Source organism: Mustela nivalis, assembly GCF_964662115.1.
Source record: "Mustela nivalis genome assembly, chromosome: 7".
Lineage (NCBI taxonomy): Eukaryota > Metazoa > Chordata > Mammalia > Carnivora > Mustelidae > Mustela > Mustela nivalis.
This window is the reverse complement of record NC_139026.1, coordinates 101,138,478-101,149,328: the sequence shown is the minus strand read 5'-3', so window position 1 is coordinate 101,149,328 and position 10,851 is coordinate 101,138,478. Positions and strand designations below refer to the sequence as shown.

General features: G+C 41.6%; 1 protein-coding gene across 1 annotated transcript; it reads right to left on the bottom strand.

Moving 5' to 3' along the window:
• Positions 1–9,800: 9,800 nt before the first annotated feature.
• Positions 9,801–10,440, bottom strand: LOC309870391 (ATP synthase subunit d, mitochondrial). The gene has a single exon (XM_082742523.1). It carries the CDS (start codon positions 10,370–10,372, stop codon positions 9,887–9,889), a length of 486 nt encoding a protein of 161 aa, XP_082598649.1. The 5' UTR covers positions 10,373–10,440; the 3' UTR covers positions 9,801–9,886.
• Positions 10,441–10,851: the final 411 nt, after the last annotated feature.

Here is a 10,851-nt window from a genome sequence, read left to right as displayed (position 1 = left end):
CTTAAGACAATCAGCTGCTTATCTCATGAAACATTGAGAGATACAGTTATTTTTAAACTGGCTTCACGGAAGTTACAAATGTTGCACTGGACCTCATAATAAGGTCTGCCATATGACGGATGTCTTCATAACTGGCGAATCTGAGGAGGAAGAGGCAGAAGGGCTGGAAGTCTGCTTTAGGGAACATCCAGTCACATCAGTACTGCAAAATGGAAGAGTGGGATACAGGTTTCCTGTATGCCACAGAGACTAAGAGAGGGAGAAATAGACTTTCTATTGTGGATGGAAATGCAGAAAATTGGTAGAAGAAGCTGGAGTCTAGAAAATAGTAGTAAACATGGTGTGAAAAGTGAATAAGATTGGCTGCTATGATTCCCAAGAAAGTCCCAGAAACCCCTCAAGGGGGCCATACAGCCTGATGTACACAGCAGCATTGGTGTGTTCAGCACTGAGGCATTATCACTCCAGAAGTCAGCCAAAACAAAAGGAAAATTTAATGCTGGGAGCTGGAGACAAAAATTGTAATTTACCTGACAGAAGGGAAGGATCAGTCTAAATCACTGTGTGGATAACATGACTTTTCATCCAGCCAAATCAGGCTAGAGGAGCTCACTCAGAAAATTCCAGCAGAAGAAATAACCCCAGTGCTATCTTGTATGGGCAAGCTCTGGACAAGTTTTTTTATTTGTTTGTGTTTGTTTGTTTGTTTACTAATTTTACTAATAGTCTGCTTGAAGTCTAATTTACTGTAGTGGGTTAAAGAGTGGCCCTCAAAATTCCTATCCTCTCAGAACCTTGGAATGTGACTTTATTGGCAGTAGGGTCTGGACAACATATTAGTACAGTAAAAAATCAAGAGGAGATCCCATTAGATTAGCACAGGCACTAAATCAGATGAGATTGTCCTTGTGGGAGGCAGAAAAGGACACACAGAAACACAAAGGAGAATGCCATGTGGAGACAGGGGCAGAGATGGGAGCAATGTATCAACAGTTCAAGAAATGTCAAGGGTTGCAGGCAGCCCCCAGAAACCAGGAGAAAGTGTGGAGCAAATCGTTGCCTCAGAGCCTCTACAAGAAACATCCTGCCCTAACCCTGTCACAAAGTGCCTTAACACTTCTGTTCAGGCACCAAGTTTGTGACTTTGTTATGGCAGCACCCAAGGAAAGTGGCTTCAGAACTGGGAAGGAAGAATGGATGTTAAGGGAGATTCCGGTGACACCTCAGGAGGAAGCACAGCAGAGAAAGTTTCTCATTGTGAACATCGAGTTGTTGATGACCAGAATCTTGGCAGAAATAGAAATGTTAAAAGTGCTTCTGGTGAGGTCTTAAAAGGAAAAGAGGAACATGTTATCTGAAATTGGAGAAAAGGTCATTTTTATTACAAAGTGGCAGAAAATTCAACTGTACTGTGTTCTTTTGTTTGGTGGAAAACAGAATTTATGAGTGGCAAATATGGAGAGATTTAGTTGAGATTTAGCTGAGGAGATCCTGAGGATAACTGAAGAGATTTTCAAGCAAGGCTCCACTCAGCTTGTAGCAATGTGTGAGGAAGGAGATAAATTGAGGAGGGCTTGCTCAGCAAAGACAGACTAGCGCTTGACTGGGAGGTCCCAAGCCAATCCCAGTTGGGATTGGGAAAATAAGGCTATCTGTGGCTGATGAAGTACGCTCAGGAGAGAGGGCCAAGAATGTGCTACTCTTAAAACCACAGGAATTGAAAGAGAATAAAACCATAGGTAAAGATTCCCAGAAGAAAGAAATTAATTATAATTTTCTAGTATGACCTTCAGCAAACACTCTACAGTTCTGCTCAAAGATGAGCAAAAACATGACAGAACCATCAACAAATCTGTGCCTTCATTTGAATATGGTAATGAAGAGAAAGAAATGTTTCCTCACCACCAAGTGTCCTTTAGGAGCCAATGCTTCGAACATCTAGTGACGGGTCCCACCAGTTTCACGTCTCTGTCAGGAAGGATTATACTTAACCTCTATCAGAGCCAAAAGAGGACCAGATGATTCCACAGAAAATGCCAAAATCACAAAAGAGGAGCCAGGATAGTGAAAGGGGAAACTGTCTTCCTCAAGCACCTCCCAGAACCATTTTCACTGGTCAAAACAACCCTACCTTCTATTGACCATTTAGACGCTCTGTCCTTGTAAATCACACACACCAGATTTTAAAGATTAGGACCACAAAGAGAAGTTAAAATATCTCCTTTATATTCAATATAGCTCATTGACATGATATTTGAGTATATGGGATTAAATAAAACATATTGTTAAAATTAATTTCACCCATTTCCTTTTTTCTGATATAACTAGTAGGAAATTTTTAAATTACATAAGTGCCCACTTCTGAGGCCAGCGCTGTGCCCTTCTTGCATAGTTCTGGTCTAAACAGAGCCCAAGTTCCCTCCGAGCTCTTTGGCCTGGTTCCACCACCCTATCACAATAGGACTGGCTTGGGTCTGCTCCGGCCAGCCATGGCAACAAAACAACACCAACCGGGAGGTTTCAGTAGAGACCAAAAGTCTAAAATCCAGGTGAGATAGATTTGATTCCTTCCAGGGGCCCTGAAGGAAGGATCCGTTCCAGTCTTGTCTCTGGTCTGTAGACGGCTGCCTTCTGTGTGTCTTTATGTGTCTTCCCTCCTTGGGTCTGTGTCCAAATCTCACCCTAAGGACACCAGTCCTACTGGATTACAGCCCAGCCCAATGCCCTCAAAACAACCGGTTCCCTGTGTCAAGATCCTCTCTGAATAAGGTCACCCTCTGCGTTACCGGAGGTTAGGACTCCAGCACATGAATGTGATGGCGGGCACACGACGCAGCCCGAAACAGAATGTGAGTCTGGAGAAATCCCCTCTGGATGAATAGGGCAATTTGTCAAATCAAAGGAGTGGCATTGTCCCACAGTGGTGCTTATAAGGTGGCCTCCTCTGTTCGGCAAATCCCAGCACTCTCCATATCCAGGTCATTTGTACTATCCTCCAGCAGCTGCTACAGGTAATTCCCCTCTGATGTCTCAAAGCTTCCATTTCCTTCAGATTTCCCCCCAAAGACTCAAACTTCTCCTTTTTCTAATTTTTCTAATAGAAGACCCAGCTATATCAATGCATAATTTATTATTAGGGTTACTATGGAAAGGTTCAAGCTTAAAGTGATACAGGGTGGCAAAATTCTTTTTTATTATACCTCCTACGATTTTTTTTTCATTTCTGTCTCAATTAAAATTTTAAAATGTGTCTGATTTTTTTTGAAAGATTTTATTTATTTATTTGACAGACAGAGATCACAAGTAGGCAGAGAGGCAGGCAGAGAGAGAGGAGGAAGCAGACTCCCTGCTGAGCAGAGAGCCCAGTGCAGGGCTCAATCCCAGGACCCTGGGATCATGACCTGAGCCGAAGGCAGAGGCTTTAACCCACTGAGCCACCCAGGTGCCCCTGTGTCTGATTTTTAAGCCCTCATTTCAAAATCTGCAACTTTGTTTGGCTGAGAAAGTTGGCAGCATTATAAATGTGCAAAGCAAGCCAGTTTAGAATTTTTTATATTCTCCCTATGTGTACTGCAGAAGGGCATAAGAAGCTTAAAGAAAGAAAAGCAGGGTTTTAAAAACCACTTCAGCAAATCCTGGGCCTAGGATGGTTTGCTGTGGAGACAGGATAGAAGGAATATGTAGAAACAAGAGACATTTTTGCAAATAATTATGAGAATGCTGCCTTATGACTTGATTTGAAGTCACATCTGACCCAAAGTGAACCCGTTTTAGAGCTGACCAAGGCTTGTAGGCCTGGATGTGAGTGGCCAGTGAGAAGACTCAGATACTGGGAATCCTCAAGGACAGGGGGCCCCCCAAGAGGGTGGACACAGATATAAGGGCTGGAGTTCTGCTTCTACACAGTGAGCCTCCCACTCTGCTGCCTGCATCATGTTGGGGAAGTTGCAGTGTTCAGGACGGCCAGGCAGGTGTTCACTGGTGGCCAGGTTCTAAGATGACGAGCACAACAGCTTAGAGCTGATTGACTTTTCCTTGCCCGAGACACAGAGCAAATGAAATAAAAATCACTAGGACATTGTATGAGGCTTCTAATTCCAATGCCTGGATTTACTGTCCTCACTTTCTTTCTTGTTTTTGGGGGGTGTTTGTGTGTGTGGTCTATTTGTTTTTATTTTGTTTTGTTTTTAAGGAAACATGAATAAAAGGCAGAAGTACCTGTGATTTCAGTCACACAAAGCATGGTCCACCTCCCACCTGCCTTCAAATCTACAAGTGCCATGAAAACCGTCCTTAACCTGAGCCATTCACACTGTTCTTCTGATGCTTTTCCAGGAAGAACCTGCTACATACATCCCTCCGGTGTGAGCTGAGGAAGCAAACCCTAGAAAGAAGCAGAGTGTTAGGGTTCCACAGAGTCAGAGCGGCCCCTGGCTTCAGACTCCCTGGGGCCACATGGAGGTTGAAAGGAGCAGTTCCTGGATTTCAGATGTGAGAAGTAGGTTTCCTTAGTCATCTTCGTGACCTGAGCCCGGATAGCACAACTGTGCCAGACCTGCATGCTCACCACTGTTCCAAGCCACGAGCTACAGTGTGGCTTGGGGCCTGGGGCCACCTGCCCCACTGGGAGCCACCAAAAGGAGCTGTCCTGTGTGTCTTGTGGGCTCGTCACTTAGGTGAGACGCAAAGAGATGCAGGTTTTCTCCTTCCTAAAGGGCAAAAGGTACCACTTCCCCCTCCCGTTCTGAGAGCACAGCTTGGGACAGCTGCATGGGGTTTGTTCATGTGGATCAAGGAGCCCTGGGGTAAATTGTATGGGGCTCACCCCATGTGCAAGAAAGAGCACGTGGGCGATTCATGCACAGGGACCACATGGACCATTCAGCTCTAAGATTCTATGATCTCTCCTTATCTTGCCTTGGTGTGCTTCAAGATCTAACTTCTAGTCCTTTGAAACACATTAGTTAATAAGCCGTAACCAGTCTGTGCTGTACTTTGAAACAGCTGTTTGCTCCTCACTGGGGGGTAAAACTTTGTAGCGCAGCTAGCAAAAAGTCACCCTGTCAGACAGGGGCAGAGGAAAGTGGCGGAGAAACCATCTCTGCATGGAGGGCTCTCTCAATTCCTTTTCCATTTGGTGGCAAGTTCTGACCAAGCTACTGGCCCATTCCATGCTGTTTTGTTTTACAGTGAGAAACATCCACTCAGAGCAATTTAATCCTAATCTGGACAGATTATTCTAATGGCGTGGAAGCTTCTGCAAGAGCTCCAGATAAGATCCAGCCCCTCCTTTTCTGGGGGACAGGGAGATGTCTGTGGCAACACCAACTGAACAATACAGGGAGTTCTTAGCTCTCGGGCAGAAGGAAGGAAAATTCACCATCACATCACACCTGTTGGGCTCAGAGCCCTTCCTGTGTTACCTAGAAAGCTCATCCTTTTTATGAACTTGAGAATTTAAATAAATTAGCAAAAGTATCTTGGGTTGGGGTACAAACCATAGCTGATGCAAGGGCCAGATCAGGTGGGGGGGGCATGGCTGAGTCAGGATGGCCCCTTTCCCTTCATGGTACACTCAGCCAGCACAGCCCCCTGGCTTTTTGAAGGAAAAACTTCACCATTCTCTTTTCCAACGTTGGTCTTCTCTTTGACCTAATTCAGTGATGGTTTTGCCCAGACAGGCTTCCAAAAATTAGTGAAAAAAGAAAAAATAATAAAATTTAAAGCCCAGATAGAAACTCCATCTTTTGAAATTCAGCACCAGATCCAAATTCACAACCTACATCCCTCAGATGATTTATGAGAGACAGTGAGCCATAAGACTGTTATTCCCATAAGGGAAAGGTAGCATCACTTTAAGGGAAGTTAAATTAACAAATGTGGGCTGCTCTGAAAGAGAAAGGAGATGTCTCCTCACATGATAGCTGCTCAGGAGATTTCTGCTCTCTTCCTGAACCCTGTGGGGTTTGGAATCTCAGAGCTAATGATGGAAAATATAATATACCAGGAACGCAGAGTTGACGGCAGATACAAAGTCCTTAGAAGATCCAGTATTTCATGTCCACAGAGACAAGGGAAGACAGTTCTCAGACCACTTTCCTCATTAAGGACAGCCCTACAACATTATCTGAGGCACAAAAAATGGAAGTGGGAGAAAGGCAACTTTTGCATGCAAAGTGTTAGGAGCCATACAGACAAAATGCAACAATACAGACTGAAACAGAAAACAGTTTATTAATGGTGAAGTTTTAAGTAAAAGCAAAACAGGGGATAATGAATTAATCTATAAGACAACACTTGGTAGCAGACTTATAGTGGACTGATTTCTTTGGAGAGGATTATGAGAACCAGGTCATCAGTGATGCTAAGATGCTAAGAACTTATTAAATTGCTCATAAAGCAAAGACTGAAGACTCTGACACTGTCATAAACTTAATTTACTCTTCTGCCTAGTTGTCTCATTTCTTTGTGTTGTAAATAATTTTCAGGAGAAATAATGGCATCAGAGTTAAAGTTTGTTCTTCCTGCAATTGATATACACTCACCCTAAAAATGTTCCCAAATTTTCCAAGAGTAGATACATCAGTGAATACAGTCAAGGCCATCTTGTATGTGGATGATGGGTACAATTCAGACCTGCTATAGCAGGAGAGGCATCTCGGCTTGTGTAATCCAAATGGTCGAGATCAGGCTTCAGGTATAGCTGTATCCAGTACACCCACAATAGCTTGGATCAGGTCTCCACCCTTGCCTTCTTTGGATTAGCGTCATTCTCTTCTGTTTTCCACAGTGACTCTTCTCTGGCTTTCTTCATGTGTTGGTATCTCTTAGATGCTCATGTTTATGGAGTGGAACCATGATTGCTGGAGAGCTGGTGTCTATCTCCTGAGTCCAGATGAAAACCTTCTTCCCTGGACATGGATGTGGTTTGGATAAGAGGAGGCTGGCTCTGGGCGATATGTGAAGGGTGCAGACTGGGGGGCTTTCCTCCAGAGTGTGGGCATCTCTGATTCAGGTACTTTCCTGCTCTAACCTGCATTACCCTCCTGTAGCATTGACCATCTCTCTCCCACTACTCATAGGTAGAGGGGCATGGATTCTTCATTTCCCCATCTCCCACTCACCCTATTGGACTTCCAGGCCCCTCATGCCACCAAACAGCCCTCCCAATGATCCCACCCCATCTTGTCATTGTCATTTCCAGTAGATCTCAGGCACCACTGTACCATCTCTCAGCACCGGGGGACAATTGTGACAGCTAACCCCCCCTTAAAGCTCTATCTGTGCCACAAATCCTCCTGGTTTACTTCCTGCCTTCCAGAAAGTCACAACTCCCTCCAACTCCTAAGCATGTGCTTCCCACAAGACTCAGTCCTGGGCATTCTTTCCTTGTTCTCTGTCCACACCCTTGCCTGCTCCCCTCATCTATGTACAGAAGACACGATACACACAGGCACTCCTGTGCTGATGAATGAATGAATGAATGAGATGCCGGGTTGGACTGAGCACTCCAGGACTCTATGTAACTCCTTCCAAGCCTGGGGGGCATTGACATCTACAGGACCACTCAGAACACCCCACTAGTAGCTCCCCAGAACATGATTTTCTCCGTATGAACTGAACTGGCCCCAGACACATCTCATTTAACAATGATGCTAGTGGTCCCCAAAATTCATTCCCTGTTCAGAGAAGGAGCACCTGAGAACTTGATGCTAGTAGACAACTTCAATATATAAGTAAAACAAAGACATTGAATTCTCACAGGCATATCACAGACAACAATGCTTTCTTTAAAAATAAACACACCAAAAAATGTGTTTGATTTTCTGCGGTTGTTTTAAAACAAAAGTAATGAGTAAATGGTGACAAATAAAATCCATTCAGAGCAAAGGCCTTTTGAATTCTGTAGCACAGCAGAGCAATATAAACACACCAGAACCTTGGAAAGCCATTTTGACATGTAATGTTATGTTCCTGACAGTCTAAGTTATCAATTTTGTAAGCAGCCATTGTCTAAATATAAAAAAAGAAATTTAAACTTCGTTGCTACTTTTCTAGTTGCCGAGAAGGAGAGAAATATATATGGAAAGATCAAATGTTCTTTCATGACAAAAGAGGTCATTGATTTCCCCCTTGTAACTACTACAGTAAAAACTATGTATTTATGTGTCTAGGCGTATGTATGTGCTTTTAGACAGTGCTGCATTTTCCTTTTATATACTATACATGGAATTTGAAACTGAAAATATGTGAAAGAAAAATGAACAAACCCTCAAAAAAGAGGAAAATGAAGAACAACACTACCAGGATAATTTATCTTTACAATTTTTGTCCTGAACGTTTTGATCCTATTTAGTGCTCTGAAACTTTAATATGGACGTATATTCAAAAAAGTCCACTTCCACAGAACTTCTCTATTTGATTTTTTGTATTAAACGGTAAAAGTCTCTGGATGCCCGGCTGGCTGAGTCGGAGGAGCGTGCGACTCTTGATCTCAGGGCTGTGAGTTCAAGCTTCACATTGTGTACAGAGTTTACTTAAAAAAATAAAATCTTTTAAAAAGAATAATGAAAAGTCTCTGCAGAAGGGCAGTGTGCTCCGCGCTGTACAACACCTCCACCTAGTGGCCAAGTGGCTTCATTACATAGCAGCCCAAAATGGACTTGACCACCTTGAAGATAGAGGTTTTTTTTGTTTTTTTTTTTTCTTTTACCATGTCTTACAGTTTTAAGAGTACAGGTCTTTTTCACCTCCTTGGTTAAAATTGTTCTTCGGGTTTTGTTGTTGTTGTTGTTTTGTTTTTTGTTTTTTTTTAATGCTATTATAAATGGGAATATTTTCTTAGATTCTTCTTGCTACTTCATCATTCATGTATAGAAATGCAGTAGGTTTCTGTATATTGATTTTGTATCCTGAAACTTTATTTTTATTTTTCTTGTCTGGTTGCTGCAGCTAGGACTTCAGTACCACATTGAATAATAGTTGTAAGAGTGGACACACTTGTTTGTTCATTTTTCTTTCCAGATCTGAAAGGAAAAAAAAAATCTGTTTTGTTGCCATTGAGTGTAATTTCACTGTTGATTTGTCATACATGACTTTTATTACGTTATGCTATGTTTCCTCTAAACCTACTTTGTTGGGAGGTTTTTTTTTCCCTTATCATGAAAGGATGTTGAATTTTGTTAAAAGTTTGTGTGCATCTATTGAGATGATTATATGGTTTTTATGATTCATTTTTTGAATGAAGTGTTTAATGTTGAATTTTGCAGATATTAAACTATCTTTGTGTCCCAGGAATAAATCCCATATGAACATGGTATATGATTTTCCTGATATATCACTGGATGTGGTTTGCTAATACTTTATTGAAGATTTTTGCATCTATGTTTATCAAGGATATTGGCCTATAGTTATCTTTTTTTTTTTTTTTTTTTTTTTTTTTTTAGTGGTGTGTTTACCTGGTTTTGGTATCAATGTAATGCTGATCTTATAGTTAAATCTGGATGTTTCCTTTCCTCTTGTATTTTTGGGATAGTTTGAGATGGATATGTATTAACTCTTTAAATGTTTGGTAGAATTCACCTGTGAAACCATCCAATCTTGGACTTCTGTTCAGAGTTTTGATCTTTATTACTTTAATTAGTCTGTTCAGATTTTTAAATTTTTGATTCAGTCTTAGGAGATTGTATGTTTTGGGGAATTTATCCATTTCTTCTAGGTTATCCATTTACTGGAAAATAATGTTTCATGGTAGTCACATAATTCTTCATATTTCTGTGGTATCAGTTGTTACCTTTTCATTTCTTATTTTTTTTTTACCATATCCATTATTTTTAATGTCCAGCGTTTATAATACGAGGGCCAGAGCTCTTTCCCCACCTCAAGTTTATAAGTTTTCGATTGGCTTGTGAGGCCAATAGGGATACTTCTTCTTGTCTAATTTGGTTTCTGGGAAGGCTTCATTCAGGTCCTCAATGGTCATCTGATCGAACGGAATTATGTTCCTTAGCTTCTCCAGCTGTTTTTCATATTCCACAATCCTGGCCTTTGAGAGAGACAAAAACTCAGCACAACTTTTCACATCTTCTTTTTCTTCAGCGTCCACCTGAACAGTGTATTTATCCTCTGGCACAGGAATCTTCAGGGCATTGAACTTCTTCTCAAAGTCATCTACCAAGCCAGCCTTCGCCACATTGGCCTTGTAGTAAGCCCAGTCGATAGCAGGGGGTTTCTCAGGGAGAGTAGCCAACTTGGAGGTAAGTGTCTCATTCCAAGATTTCAGGGAGTTAGCAATGGCCTTCTGGTTTCGGGGTATGATCTCCCCAAAAGCTACCCAGTCAATGGTTTTTAGAGCAAGTTTTCGCCCAGCCATCTTGAGATCCTTCACCGACCCCGGCGGCCCAGAGTCCACAGCAGCAAGGAACGGAACTGGATCCTCATTTCTTATTTTGAGTCTTCTTTTTTTTTTTTTTTTTAAATGATTCTGGCTAAAGGTTTAATTTTTTTCAAAGAACTAACTCTGTTTCATTGATCTGTTCTATTTTTTAAGCATCTGTTTCTATTCATATCATTATTTCCATTTTTCTAACATTGAATTTATTTGTTCTTTTTCTAGTTTCTTTAGATACAAAGTTAGATTATTTTTTGCTTTGGGCTACACATATAAGAGGGATCATATAGTGTTTCTTTGAATTACTTCACTCAGCATCATGACCGTAAGGTCTATCCATGTTGTCCAACATGGCAAAATTTTGTTCTTTTATAAAGTCAAGTAATAATCTGTTGCATATACCAGAACTTACCACTTTCAATCTGAAAACATTTAAAAACTTTTAATCTTACTGAAATTCA

Excerpts from the sequence above, each read along its gene's own strand:
- LOC309870391 (XM_082742523.1), bottom strand. The coding sequence starts at position 10,372 with ATGGCTGGGCGAAAACTTGCTCTAAAAACCATTGACTGGGTAGCTTTT.